Below are 15000 nucleotides of genomic sequence, written 5' to 3'. Positions count from 1 at the left end.
GTGGGTGCAGTGATGGCTGCCGTGGTTGTGGTTGTGGTGGTGGTCGTGGTGGCCGTGGGTGCAGTGATGGCGTGGCACCTGACTCTGGTGTCGCTGCATCTTTCAAACGAATACCCAACAATTCACACTGACCCGTTGGACGTTCCCCTCTCACGCATGTATGCGTGCATTGACAGGCGGCACTTGCACGGTTTCAGCCGCTGCGGTGTCAGGTGATGCAGTTCACCATCGACCCCCGACTCAGGACCCAGGTGCGCCTCTCATGACATGTCTGTGTCTGTGTATCTATGTGTGCGTGCGTGTGTGTGTGTCTGTCTGTCTGCCTCTGTGTGTGTGTGTGCCTGTCTGTCTGTCTGTCTGTCTGTCTGCCTCTGTGTGTGTGTGTGTGTGTGCGTGTGTGTCTGTCTGTCTGTCTGCCTGCCTCTGTGTGTGCGTGTGTTTCCGTTGAGTGCACAGCACCGTCCTCTTCCTGCGAAAACAACGATCACAATCAACATCTCCATCCACCCACTCACCGCCTTTGCGCGTTGTTTCCCTTTGTTTTGCAGGAGGTTGCTCGCTTGGTCAACGACTCAAACGCCCAAATCGTCATTGCACCAACCGCTATCCCCCTCCAAGGACGGGTGCGTGCATGTGCTCGGTTGCGAACACCAGTGCACCGTATTTGTACATGGGCTTTGTCACTATCAATCACTCACACAATGCCCATCAAACGCACACGCAACACACCGCACTTCCATCACACGCGCGCGCAAACAAACAAACTCACGAACTAACTAAATCACAAACACAAACACAAACACAAACAAACACAAACACACATGTACCACCCACCCCCCTCCTTGCAGCCTCGGGAGTGCCGTCTGCTGCGGGCGGGCGAAACGCACACGATTGAGCCCGAAACCCCGCTCACCGTCACTAGCGCACTCATGGACCCACAGGTAATTGTTGCTGCTGTTACAGCTGATGGCGTTGTTACTGTCGTTGTCATTGCGCCTTTCTGCATTGCTGGTTGTTCACCCCCTTCCTTTGCCATGGTTGATGCCTGCGCATGTGAGAGTGAGAGTGAGAGAGAGGGGGCTCACCGTCTTCCTGGCAATGCCATGCGCTGTTCCTTCCACCGTTTGCAGTTGCTAGCGCGGCTGAAACCAAACCAGACCCTCACCGACGTTGCTGGCGTCCTATCTGTGCGTACATCCGTCTACGTTGCTTGTGTTTGCTGGTTGCTGAGGACTGTCGATTCGAGACTGCCCACTGCCAACCCTCGTGTTTGTACCATCGCCACTGCTACCATACACAAACACACACACTCACACTCACTCACACACGCACACATACTCACTCATACCCGCTCACTCACCCGCTCACTCACCCGCTCACTCACACTACATACGCGTGCAAACACATCTTCCTCCTCCTTCCGAACATGTCAGGTGCGGGACTACGAGTACCTGCTGCGGGCAGACGATGTGCACCACCGCGATGATGACCAACACCCGGCAAAGCGGCCCCGCCGACCGTCGCTGGCTGCCCTCATCGCTGCCTTCCACATGGTGCGTCAGATTTGTATGTATGTATGTATGTATGTATGTATGTATGTATGTATGTATGTATGTATGTATGTATGTATGTGTGTGTGTATGTATGTATGTGTGTGTGCGGTGTGTGTGCGTATGTGTGCATATGTGCGTATGTGTGTGCATGTATGAGTGCCATTGCTGCTGCGTAGTTTGAACGGTACCCTTGGGTACCAAGCATAAACACACACACGCTCTCTCTCTCTCTCTCTCAACACACACACACACATTCACACACACATTCACATTCACACACACATTCACACACAACACACACACACAACACACACACACAACTTCGCTTACACGTGTACAGGCTGGCGAGTTTGATTTGCATGTGCGCCGAAGAGGGACCACATACAAGGTCTCATGCGCAGCACTGGGAGCAACAATCAGCGTTGAAGGCACACAGACGAGCGTGGAGATTGAGGACACAGGCCGCTACCACGATGACAGTGTTGGGGAAGAGGAAGGCAAAGGCGAGGACGTGAAGGACGTAAAAGCGGAGGTGACTGATGAACGCGGTGAGCCAACAGCGGGCCCCGCCACCATAGCTATGAAAACAGAGGACGATGAAGAGGAGCACGAGCAGCAGCAGCAGCAGCAGCAGCAGCAGGATAAACCACAAACAAGTGAGCAACGAGGAGATACGCCGCTGAAACAGGAACAAATCAGCAGTAGCAGCATCAGCAGCAGCAGCGCGAGCAAGCCTAAGAAACAAGACCCCGCTGTCGTTCTTGACCACATTCTCTCCCTTGCCAGCGAAATGACTGCTTCCGCATGATATGCGCGTGTGTATGATGTGTGTGTGTGTATGATGTGTGTGTGTGTGTGTCGTGTCGTGTGTGTTTCAGCGTGTGTCTGTCGTGTGTGGGGGTGTGTGAGTGTGTGTGCGTGTGTGTGTGTGTGACCACAAGCCAGCCTTTGCCACTGCCTCGCTTTGTCGAATGTTAAATGAAGATATGCATAAATTTCTTGACCGTTCACTTCCCGCCTCCACAACAAACACGACTTCCAGCGCCACAAGCACTGGCGATGGGTGAGGGCTCACTGTCCATGTTGTTGCGCTCACTCGTCTGTCCTTTGCGTGCGCTCTCAGTCCCTCAACTCACCTGCGCTCACTTGCTCACATGCACACATGCACACCTACTCACTTTCACCCAAACCACATGCACATTCACTCACACATTCCCACATCCATACAGATCCGTTGCAGGCGTTTCTGCGCGAAGGGCGCGCGGGCGAAGACAGCGACCACGAGGAGGAAAACGAGTCTGGCAGCGACTTTGACCTCTCCCCCACACAACCCAACAGCAGCCGTCGCAGCGAAGACAACAACAATGAAGCAGATGCTGGCGATTACGAGGACGACTTCGAAGAGGACATCCCGGAGGAAGTATCGCAAGATTTTTCCGACGATGGCGACGACGACGAGTTTGAGGAGGCGCAGAGCCGCTCAGACCTCTCCTTCGGCAGCGACGACAACAACGGTGATACCGCTGCCGCTGTCTTTGGCGCCACCCGTGTGGGCGATGATGATGCAGACCGCTCCGACCTGATGCTCTCCGGTGACGAGGGAGGCGACAACGATTTCGATTTTGACGCACGGGATGCTGCTGACGCCGAAAGCGATAACGACGAGCGCTTCTATGACGCTGGCGATGTCACGCGCGGCTACGAGGACACGGCAATGATGGAGCACGATACCACCGCCCGCGCCAGCGCGCATGACGAATGGGGCGCTGATGTTGGCCGGGGCGTCAATGTCACCCGCATGCACCCGGACGAGACGCGGCTGGAGTATCCCCACGCGGACCAGGCCCTGCCGTCCATTGAGGTGACGCAGGCGGAACACGAAGACCTGGCCAGTGCAAAGAGCCCAGCCAGGAGCCCAGGCACAGCTGTGGCTGCAAGCAGTGCACAGAAGCGCGCAACCACGTCCGACTTTCCTCGCACAGGCAAGAATGCCCGAGCAACGAAGGCAACAAAACCTGCTGCAGCTGCTGCTCGCAGTGGCGCTGGCAGAGGAAAGAACGCGTCAACAGCGGCATCGGCAACGTCAGCGACTGGAGCTCGGGCCCGCGCAGTCACGAGCGCAAACAAGAAGAAAAGGACGAAGAAGCCGGCAACAACAGCAGCATCAAGGGGCGGAAACACCCGCACGCCCACCACACGTGGTCGTGTGAGTCTCATGCAACGACAGCGCGACTTTGGCCAAACCCACGCGCGCCCACGCCGTAACGACCAACCCTCGTTCCTCGGCAAGACACAGTCCCTCAGCAGCACCCAAGACGTCCTGGCATCGCTTGGTGTCACCAAGTACAAACAGCACGCCCTCAACAAGCAGCTGCGTCGCCCAACCAACACATCCACCCGTGGTCGCGGCGGTCGTGACCGTGGTGGTGACCGTGGTGGTGACCGTGGTGGTGGGACTGTGACATCCACCCCAAGCAAGATGCAGCGGAGTGTTGGCCGTGGTGCGGGCACACGCACGATGGATACGGGCGGTGCCAGTGGCGGTGACACCACCCGCGCTGATGAGTACGGCGACGCGGAGCCGCTTGAGCAGCAGCACTTCATCGCGACACCAGCAGCGCACGACGTGATGGCCAGGCGGAGGCGACAGCACGCCATGCAGACACCACCATCGCAGGCAACAGGCACCATGCACCTGCGTGGTACCGGCCCCACCAGCCCGCACCCTCCAGGCACGCACACAACAGACTTGCGGATGGGCAAGATGACAGGCCCCCTGTCCAGCCCGGAGAAGTGGCTGAAGGCGACGACGGTGCTTGACTACTTTTTGGCAACAACAGCACAGGTGGACCCGCACGGCGGCGGTGTGAACCTTGTGGAGGAACCTTCCAGTGGGTTGGGTACACTGGAGGGCGAGGGCGGCCTGGAAGGACTCAAATCCCTGCGCGATTTTGCCGAGCAACTCAACCTGGGCCAGGCGCCTAGCGTCTACTTTAAGTGGGTGACGTTTCTGGAGGCCATCATGTCACGCGACAAGCTGCGTGTGATGGACATTCTGAGACGGCTCGACCAGAATGGCAGCGGATTTGTGACGCGACAAGAGATGCATGAGGGGCTGTGTAAGCTTGGCGGCGACTTTACACCAGAGGATGTGCATGTGCTCATGAACTTTCTTGACGTCGACGGCAAGAACCAGCTCGGTGCGTTGTGCGTGCGTGCATGCGTGCATGCGTGTGTGTGTGTGTGTGTGTGTGTGTGTGCGTGTGTGTGTGTGTGTGTGCGTGTGTGCGTGCGTGTGTGCTGCTGTGCATGAATATGTGCGGATTTATGTCAACGTGTTCATGTGTGTGTGTGTCAGCCTCTTCCTTCGTCTGCCTGTCCGTCACACTGCCTGTCCACGCATTTCGAGCCACCTTCTTCGCATATTGCGCCTAGATCCCCGAGTACGGTTCTCACACTTTATCCCCCTCCCTCTTTCAACACCCTCACAAACACCAACCCGTCAGACTTTGATGATCTTGCGCATCACCTGCGGTACCGTGCAAAGGCGCGACGTATCGTGGCTGCACACCCCTCCATCGTCCTCCCGCGCCGTCACGGCCGCACCACCACCGCCACCAACAATAACAACAACAACAACGACAACAACTACAACAACACCACCACTGCCAGCCACCATCCTGCCTCGAACGTGACGCAGTGGGACCGGAACGATGACTTGTCGTTCCGCGGTGCAGAGTACAACTCCATCCTCTCTGAAAACCGCACGCGGTTTGGTGATGGCGATAATGACGGCGACGTGTATGCCGACGATGCTGACGCAAGCTTCAACGGTGTGCGCGACCCTCGCCTCGCCCTCATGCGTCAGCACCAAAGACAACAACAACAACAGCAGCAGCAGCAGCAGCAGCGGTCACCGTACCGCTCAGCCAACACCTCTGCCCGTGGTGGCGGCAGCGGCATGCACCACGATGATGACGAGGCCATTGTCGCTGCCGCTCACGCCGAGTTTGAGCAAGCGGCAAACGCAGCTGCAGCGGACACGGCCAACGCATCGCGCCTGGCGGAGCGGGACGATGAGCTCGGTCGGCTGGCATCGTCGTTCCTCTCACGCGAGGGTGATGACCGGTTCACGGCGTCGCAGGTGCTGCGAGACCTGCAGACATCAGACGAGATGAGTGGGAGCGTCAATGCCACCCGGCTTGATGAAGACACTGACACTGCTGCTGCTGCTGCTGCTTCGCGCTCGCACGTTCGCTTTGAAGACGATGGCGAGGCCATTGGCGGCATCACTATCCCTGGTCGTGGCGGCGATCGCGGCAGCGGCGTGGGCGTACACCGCTCTCGCTCGGGCCTCTCTGGCGTGTCGCCGGGGTCGTCAACAGTGATGCTGACACGCGAGCAGCGTGAACAGATCCTGGATCAGCTGCAGCGCGACTTGGAGGAGCGGCGAGCAAGCAGTGACACCTTTGCTGGTCACAACACATCGTCATCACAGCAGCAGCAGCAGCAGCAGCAAGGCAGCGGGCAGGCGACCGCCAACACGAGCGGTGCTGTTGCTGGCGGTGTGGACAGCATGTTGTTGACACAGGCGCAGCTGCGGCTGACGCTTGCCGAGCAGGAGGCAGCCCACATCCGCACGATTGCCGAAGATGAGCGCCGTCGCATCATTGATGACGCGCGCAGCGAAGCGGACCGGATCGTGGCACACGCGCGGGAGCACGAGGAGCGAGACCGCGCTGACAGGGCCGAGCGGTCCATGGTGGAGAGCGATGCAAGTCGCGCACGCGCCGCCCTCGAGGCAGAGAAGATGCGCACGCAGGCAGAGGCCGACGCACACGCGGTCAAGCGACAGGCGCAGACAGAGGCGCAGCAGGTGCGGGACCGGGCGCGTGACGAAGCGGCAGCAATCACGGAGGAGGCGGAGCGAGCAGCCAAGGCGCTGAGGGACAAGGCACGGCGGGACGCAGAGCAGCGGCAGCAGGCGCAGGAGGAGGAGATGGAGGAGGCACGACGTGCACACCGCGCAAAGCTGGAGCAGGACGCAAGGCAGGCGCAGGAGCGCGCTGAGGAGGCGCTTGCACAGGCCAAGCGCGAAGCAGAACGCGTGCGCACGGCAGCAGAGCACGATGCGGACTTGGCCAAGCAGCTTGCAGCGACAGCCGCACAGAGGGCGGAGGACGAGGCTGAAGAGGTGCGATCGCGCGCAACACAGGAGGCACGCCAGGTGGTGCGTGACGCCCGCAGCGAAGCAGACAGCATCCGCACGCAGGCGGCCGAGGACGGTGCGCGGGATGCGGAGGCGCGCAGGCGGGCCCTGCAGGAGGAAGTGGATGCACTGCAGCGGGAGAAGACGCGTTTGCAAGAGGAGATTGCGCGGCTGAGAGCCGAGGCGGGCGAGGTGGAGGAGGACGTGCGACGGCGGCGACAGGACGCGCTGAGCAGGCTCGACGCCGAGCTTGACGAGCGCCGACAGGCGGCCGACGCGGACTTTGAGCGTAAGCGCAGTGCCCTTTGCGAGCTGGAGGAGGCGACGGAGCAGCGGCTGCAGGAGGCACGCGCGGCTGCGGAGCACGACGCGAGCGAGACGCGCAAGCAAGCGAAGGAGGACGCAGAGCGGACACGGCAGCAGGCGCGCGACCGCGCTGCTGAGGACGAGAAGGCGATGCGGGAAGAGATGGAAGCGCGTCGTCACGCCATGGAGGAGGACCTGCGGAAGCTTCAACAGCGGCTCGAAGACGACAGGCAGGCCGCGCTCGCAGACATGGAGGAAGCGTTGCAGCAGGAGCGCGCCAAGCACCAGAAGCGGCTGGCGGAGCAGCGGGAGCGTGACGAGGCGGCCATGCGGGAGGACCTGGCCCGTCTTCGCCAGCGCACCGAGGACGAGATTGCGCAACTCGAGAGCTCGTCCAAGCGGGCGCTTGCCCAGTCGGAGGCCGGGCGGGTTGCCGTGTCTGTGCATGAGGAGACGCGGGCAGCGCGCAGGGACAGGGACGCCGCTGTTCGCGCCAAGCAGGTGGCGGACGCGCGCGTTGCTGAGCTTGAGGATGTGGTGGAGGACCTGAAGCAGGACCACGACCGCCTGGCCGGCGCCCTCCGCCGCACGGAGCAGCAGCTTGAAGAGGAGCAGGGCGCGGTGCAGCAGGCGCAGTTGGCGGCAGAGCAGGCGGAGCGGCGGTACAGGCAGCTGGAGGAGGCATACGAGCGACTGCAGCTGTCACTGAGCGAGCAAGAGCAACAAGCGCGCATTGACGCTGAGCGCTACCGACAGGACAGCGCGGAGGTGGAGCGGCTGGAGATTGAACTGCAACAGGCACGCCGCAACGCATCCCTGTACGAGGAAGCAGCCAAGGACTTGGAGCTGCAGCTGCAGGAGGCGCGTGCGCTGCTGCAGTCGGACCAGACACGACTGACGGCTGACCAGGAGGTGGAGGCACAGTTGCAGGCTGAGCTTGCCAACCTCACGCGCACCAACACGGCGCTCAAGCAGAAGGCGATTGGCCTTGAGGAGCGTGTGGAGGGCCTGCAAGCGGAGGTGGCGGACCGCGAGCGCGAAATCTCGCAGGCGCACGAGGCGACAGCTGCCCGGGAGCGGGACATGCGCGAGCTCGAGAAGAAGGTGCGCCGGCTTGGGGAAGAGATTGCACAGGCGCAGCAGGCGCTTGCACGCGCTGAGGGCCAGGCGCAGGTGAAGGAGGAGGCCCACCAGCGCGCGCTTGCGCGCCAGGAGACACTGGAGCACGAGCTGGCGGCGGCGCAGGGGAAGCTGACGGCCGAGAGCGGCAATTCCGCCCGCAGCGCGCAGCAGGTGAAGCGGTTGAAGAAGGAGCTTGAGGAGAGCCAGGCGCAACGCGAGGCAGAGCGGGCGCAGGCAAGGGAGGAGGCGGCGGCGGCGCAGGAGCGCGTGGCTGAGCTGCGGCAGAAGCTGACGGAGGCCGAGGACAGGTTGCAGGTGGTTGAACGCGCGCGAGACGATGCACTGGGCACGGTGAGCGATGACAAGCGCAGCCAGGCAGACCTGAGGCGAGAGATGCATGCACTGCAGGCGGAGTGCGTGGAGTGGCGCGAGCGAGCGCAGTCCCTGCAGCGAGAAGTGGACAGGCTGAACAAGCGACTTGGCAGTGCAGCAGGAGGTGATTTGGGTGGCAGCATGGCTCGCCTGCGCACCGGCACCGCCACTGCAACTGGGCTTGGTGGTGGTGGTGGTGGTGGTGGTGGTGGTGACGCCCACGCCGGGGACCGCCGACGTGCTGACGAGCTGTCCCGAGAGGTGGAGCGGCTGCGGCGGCGGGAGGAGGACTTGCTGGCAGAGAACAGGCGCATCGCCCGCGCGGAGAAGGAAGCGCGTGAGCGTGCGCAACTGAGTGAGCAGCAGCATGTCAAGGGCAACGTGTCGCACAAGGACACTGTTACGCGGCTGCACCGCGCTGAGGATGACGTGCACACGCTGCGGCAGGAGACAACGCAGCTTCGCCATCGTCTGGAGACGCGCACCTCTGAGCTGACGGCGGCCCATCGCACGATTGACGAGTTGCGGGAGAGCGTCCGCGTGCTGCGTCGAACAGCAGCAACGGCAGGGGCCAGAGTGGGCGGTGGTGGTGGAAACGTCACTGCTGGCAACAGGACGGCGACAGGCGGGCTGGGGAGCAGCAGCTTTGCTGGCGTGGATGAGTACGAGACGATTGCGCGGCTCACGGCGCAGCTGCACTCACACGAGGAGCACCTGGTGAAGGCGCGCGAGCAGCACGCGCAGGCGCTGACGAAGCTTGAAGAATTGGAGCAGGAGCACCTGGCAAAGGAGCGGCGGGTGCAAGAGCTGAATGACCGCATGCAGCAGCTTGTGCAGGAGGCAGAGGCATCGGCAAAGCGCGCACGGGACGAGCAACAGAAGGAACAGCAGCAGCAAGGGCTTGACGGTCAACAGCCGCGGGGGTCACAGGTGGACACGGAAGCGCTGTTGCGGCGGCTGGAGGAGATGGGGGCGTTGAAGGACACGCTGACACACGAGCTGCAGATGACGTACACATCGTACGAGCAGCTGCGGTCGATTGTTATGGAGCAGAAGGCGACGATGGAGGCGCTGCGGCAGCAGCTGCGGCAGAAGGAGGAGGATGTGAACTACGAACGTGCAAGAGGCGACAACTTGTTGCGTATGTGGGATACAACCGACACAACCCACCACCAACAACAGCAACAGCAGTTTGTGGGGGCGTCTTCGTCTTTGCACGGGCGCAGCGCGACTGGCGTGCAGCCTGAGGTGATTGACGAGTTGCAGCGACAATTGCGGGCGCTCCAGCGTGACAAACACATGTTGGAGGAGCAGCTGTCACAGATGCACGATGAGGCATCGACAACGCTTCGCAAGAAGACGGAGGAGCGTACCCTGCGGCGTGAACTCAGCCAGGAACGACGCATGCGGCAGCGCGCGGAGCAAGTGAACGATGAGCTTGGTGCTGTGGTGAACGCGCAGACACGCCGTTTCGTCGGTGGTCTCGACAGCGGCAGCGGTCGTACTGATGTGTCTGCAGTGGACGGTGGTAATGCTGGCAATGATACGATGCACGAGCCGACTTCAAGGCTTGGCCTTTCTGATTTGGACGTCGTCGTTGAGCACTGACGATGTTGTGTGTGTGTGTGTGTGTGTGTGTTTGTGTACGTGTGTGTGTGTGTGTGTGTGTGTGTGTGTGTGTGTGTGTTGTTGTGTGTGTGTGTGTGTGTGTGTACGTGTGTGTGTGTGTGTGTATACGTGTGTGTGTGTGTGTGTGTGTGCGCGCGCGTGTCTGTCTGTCTGCCTGTGTATATGTGTTTGTTTCATCAACAGGAGCGATTCAAGTGGTTTCCCTTTCCCGCCAAGCTTGGGCGGTTTTGGTTTTGCGTTTTCTTTGCGCGGCTTGCTTGTGTAAGAGAGGGACAAGAAGACAGCAGTACCCTCTCGCCCATCAAAAGTCTATGAGAAAAAAGAGGCGCGTGCGAACACACACACACACACATACACACACACTCGCACACACATGCACGCGTTTACATCGACAGCTGTAAGAAACAAAAGGAATCAAAAAAGAGAGACATCCGTGTCAGCAAAACACAAGCAACACACAAAGTCAGTCAACATGCCTTGAGCATGAACAGTGTGAAAACAATGGACGAGTGACACTCTTTGGGGAAATGTGATACATGATGGTGGTGGTGGTGGTGATGACTGGCAAACACAGACAAACCCATGCACGCAGAGAGAAAAAAAACTGTAAAACGATGTGAAGAAGACAGGACTGAAAAGAGCAGTGGGAAAAACGTGCAACGTTTGTTTGGGCACTACGCAGAGACGGCTGACTTGGCAAGAGACAACATGTCACATCGCATGCATGTCCATCAGAACCTAAAACAAAACACACGCTGTGCGTATGTGTCTATGCGCTTGTGAACACGCGATGACACCACACATACACATACGCACACGCACACACACATACACACACATACACACACATACAAATACACATACACACACATACACACACATACACACACATACACACACATACACACACATACACACACATACACACACGCAGCCGTTTAGGAGGCCTGGCGACATTTGGGGCAGGTGCAGTTGCCAAGGAAGGTGCACTGCTCATTGCCACTGCCGCCACTGCCACTGCCACTGCCGCCGCGCTGCTGCGGTTTCTTGAACTTGACCAGACGAAGCGGCTCCTGCGGCGTCTCCTGCAGGTGCGCCTTGGAGCGGGATGCACCGCCGCTGGCGCTGCTGCTGCTGCCGCGCTTGCTGCTGCCGGCACTCGTGCGCGAGCCGGTGGTGGCGGCGGGAACAGGGGTGGACGAGAACACGGAGAAGGACGACAGGTTGTCGGCGTCATCACCCATGCCAAACGAGTCAAACCCTTCCACCAGTTCCTCGTAGTCGCCACCGGTCGACTCAACCTGCAGCATGTGTTGCTGCCGCTCCACCTCCTGCAGGGCGCGGAACGCCGTTGCTTTGGACTGCGCTGCCTCTTGCTGGATCTTGGCCATGGCCTCCTCAAACGCGCGCTGCTGCTGCAACAGCGCCTCACGCTGCCGCTTCAACTGCGCCAGGCTCGCCTGCTGCGCCCGTCGCTTCTTCTCCGTCTCCTCCTCAATCTTCTGCTGCAGCTCGAGCTTCTCCTTGGCAACCCGCTCCTTCCACTCGCGCTCTTCGCGTTCACGGCGCGACTCCTGCGTCGCCAGAAACTCCTTAAACTCTTGTTCGCGCTGGCGTGCATCCTCCAACGCGCTCAGCAGCTCGGCCTCGCGCTGCTTGCGTTCTGCCTCACGGGATTGAAGCTCCTTCTCCTGTCGTTCGCGCTCCTTCTCCTCAAGTTCCTTGCGTTGCGCCTCGAGACGCTTGCGTTCGGCCTCCTCCCGCTCCCGCAGCTCTGTTTCTCGCTGCCTGCGTCGCTCTTCTTCCTCCCGCAGGCGCGTCAGCTTGTCCTCAAGCTCGCGCTCGTATCGCTCCCTCTCCAACTGCAGCATGCGCTGCATCTCCGCCTCCCTCAGCTGCTCCTCGCGCGCTGCAATTGCCTTGCGGCGTTCCTCGGCCTTCTTCTCCAGGGCAGCACGGCGCGCAGCGAGGTACCGGTCCCACTCGTCATCGTCCATGTCGCTGTCACGGTCAATCATGGTGACATCTAGTGCCTCCGCAGACACCTCTTCACCCCCCTTGCCGTCGGACGCTGCTGCGGACGACGACGAGGACGACAAGGAAGAGGCTGATGATTCGTTGGAGCCCCTTCGCTCCTTCTTTGTGTCGCCTCTGCTCGCGCTGCTGCTGCTGCCACCAGTGGCTGCTGTTGCTGTTGCTGAGGTGGTGGTGTGTGTGTGGTGTGTGGTGGTGGTTGCTGTGCTGCCATACGCATTGGTGGTGCTGCTGTTGTAGTTGCTGTTGCTGTTGCTGTTGCTGTTGTTGCTGCTGCGGTAAGCGGAAGAAGATGATGCCGTGTGGGCAGAGGAGGACGAGTTGACAGGCTGCGAGCTGAATTTCGAGGCAAGCGCACCCACGCTTGCGTTGGGGTTGCTCCTCACGTCGTTGTTGCTGTTGGCGCCGCTGAACCTGTCACTGGACGTGGTCTGGTCATCGCCAGAGTTCGTGGACACACCTGCCTTGCGATTGCGCAAGACGGAGAGCCAGTCGGGGGTGTTGCTGTTGGCTGTGAACCCGCCCGTGTCCGCGCGTGGCACATCCACTCCGCGCGCGGGCTGGAAGCGAGCGTTACCATTGCTGTTGCTGTTGCTGGTGGCGGTGCTGGTGTTGTTCCCTCCCCGTGTTCCGTTGCCGCTGCCTGTGCCGGTGGCGCTTGCTGTCTCTGACACCGGTGGGGACTTGAGTTGCTCCTCCTTCCACTTGAGGCGTTCTTCGTCCAGCTTGGCCAGCAGCTGCTCGCGTTCCTCCATGTGTTTGAGGCGCTCCTCCTCCATGAGCCGACGCTGCTTCTCCATGGCCGTTCGCTGGACGTCCATCTCCTTCTGCAGGGCGAGCATGTTGAACTGGTGTCGCTCCTCCAAGAGCTTCTTCATCTCCTCTTCGAGCTGCTTGCGTTCGCGGTTGATTTCGTCATACTGCCGCTGCATCTCTCTCGCCTCCTTCTTCCCCGGCCGCCGGAACAGCTGTCCGCGCTTCTTCTTGTCCAGGGCGGCCTGCTTGCGTGAGAGCACGAGCAGCCGACGCTTGAGCTCGCGGATGTGTTTGTTCAGCCGCTGCGCCTCCTCCACGGCCTCTGCATCTGAGATGAGGCCGCCGAGAACAATGGTGGACCCTTCTTCCTGCAGGGCATCCAGCTCAGCCAGGTCGTCGTTGTTGTTGTCGTCGTCCTCGTCATACTCGTCATCATCCGGGTGGTTGCTGTACCCGCCCTCGGTCGTGTCATCATCCTCGCTCGTGCTGGTGGTGAGGCCCCCGCCACGCTTCTTCTTCAGGCGTGCACGCCGCTTTCGCTCAATGAGCTTCAGTTCAAGCTTCATCTGCTCCTTCTTTGCCCGCATCAGCTCCAACTCCTGCTGAAGGATTGCAGACTCCTTGATCGCCTGCGGATCAGACAAAATGTCCTCCAGCGCGTTTGGCCGCGACCCACGCGCCCGCCCACCGCGCGCTGCGTGTATGTATGTGTGTGTATGTGTGTGTGTGTGTGTGTGTGTGTGTGTGTGCGTGCGTGCGTGTGTGTGTGTGTGTGTGTGTGTGTGTGTGTGTGTGTGTGTGTGTGTGTGTGTGTGTGTGTGTGTGTGTGTAAAAAAAAAAGAAAAGCGTGCAAAAAAGCGAATGTGAGCGCGAGAACAATCGCACCCCTGGCAGACACACACACAGACTCACTCGCTCACTCACTCACGCCCTGCACGTACAGAGCGGGGTGACGAAACTGCCGCGGGCCGGCCCGCGTGTGGGCTGCTGGCGCTCTTGTGGCGATTCAGGCACCGCAGACAGCTGTACAAGGAGGAACGTGAAAAACGAGGAAGGGTGTTGTTGAGGTCTCACGCACGCATGTACACAAATGTGCATGGGTGGGTGTGGGGGAGTGGGATGTAAACAAGTGCTCACATCTCACGCACACACGCACACGCACACGCACACGCACACGCACAGAGATGCAAGCGACACTCGTGAACTTACCCGCTGTTGCTGCTGGTGGTGTCTGTTGCGTGGATACGGCTCAATCTGGCCACGCATGTTGAGGACCCCCGAGATGGAGTCGCCTGGCTGGGCAATGGGCACGCCGCCGCGAGAATTGGCGGGAACATTGCCGCCCACGTGCGACATGACGTGTTGCAGCGAACCCGGGTCACCGCCGCTCCGCACGTGCTGTCGTCACATGTGTGTGTGTGTGTGTGTGTGTGTGTGTGTGTGTGTGTGTGTGTGTGTGTGTGTGTGAAAGAGAGGGGGGAGATGGGAGTGTAGTTCTAGCGACACGACACTGTGAAGAACAAACAGTTTACAGCACAAGAGATGCATGACTGCATCGTGTGGAATGACACTGCCGAAAAAAGTGCCTTTACACGCGTACGCACACATGACCATAACAGTATCGGACCACTCACGCTGATGGCAACCTCCAGGGCCTCGACGCGCGCCTGCTGCACGGCGTATCGCTTGCGAAGCAGCTCAAACTGGGCCTGCAGTATGTGTGTGTGTGTGTTGCGTGTGGGTGTGTGGGTGTGTGCTACGCACCTGACGGAGGTTCATTTTTTTTTTTCTTTTAGGTCGTTATAGGTGATATCTTTTTCCGTGCGTCTCTTGGTATCGTTCAGGGCGATGTGCCGGCATCATTCTGTCGACTACGTCGTAGCTCTCTTGTTTTTTTTTTTTTTTTGTGTTGCATCCGAGGTCTACGCTGATTTATAGCGTATGCGACCAGTTACCTTCATACATTTATCCTTTTTTTTTTTTTTATCAGTTCACTCCAGGCTAACCTAATTCTGTAAC

General features: G+C 59.8%; 2 protein-coding genes across 2 annotated transcripts in view; one reads left to right on the top strand and one right to left on the bottom strand.

Annotated features, from left to right (window-relative positions):
* Positions 1–2558: 2558 nt before the first annotated feature.
* Positions 2559–10502, top strand: PTSG_06911 (uncharacterized protein). The gene is made up of 3 exons (XM_004992252.1): positions 2559–2616; positions 2783–4753; positions 5060–10502. Exons 1-3 carry the CDS (start codon positions 2613–2615, stop codon positions 10168–10170), a joined length of 7086 nt encoding a protein of 2361 aa, XP_004992309.1. The 5' UTR covers positions 2559–2612; the 3' UTR covers positions 10171–10502.
* A 627-nt stretch (positions 10503–11129) lies between these two features.
* The window catches only part of PTSG_12507 (uncharacterized protein), a gene marked incomplete at its 3' end in the record, with an annotated part of 5562 nt that continues 1691 nt past the window's right edge, over positions 11130–15000 (bottom strand). The window contains exons 3-6 of the mRNA XM_004992251.1: positions 14616–14690; positions 14191–14379; positions 13923–14004; positions 11130–13675 (exon numbers count right to left, since the gene is read on the bottom strand). Coding sequence (XP_004992308.1) covers positions 11130–13675; positions 13923–14004; positions 14191–14379; positions 14616–14690 — 2892 coding nt within the window. The remainder of the gene's footprint in view (positions 13676–13922; positions 14005–14190; positions 14380–14615; positions 14691–15000) is intronic.

Source organism: Salpingoeca rosetta (assembly GCF_000188695.1).
Source record: "Salpingoeca rosetta unplaced genomic scaffold supercont1.17, whole genome shotgun sequence".
Lineage (NCBI taxonomy): Eukaryota > Choanoflagellata > Craspedida > Salpingoecidae > Salpingoeca > Salpingoeca rosetta.
This window is presented reverse-complemented; position numbering and strand designations above follow the sequence as displayed.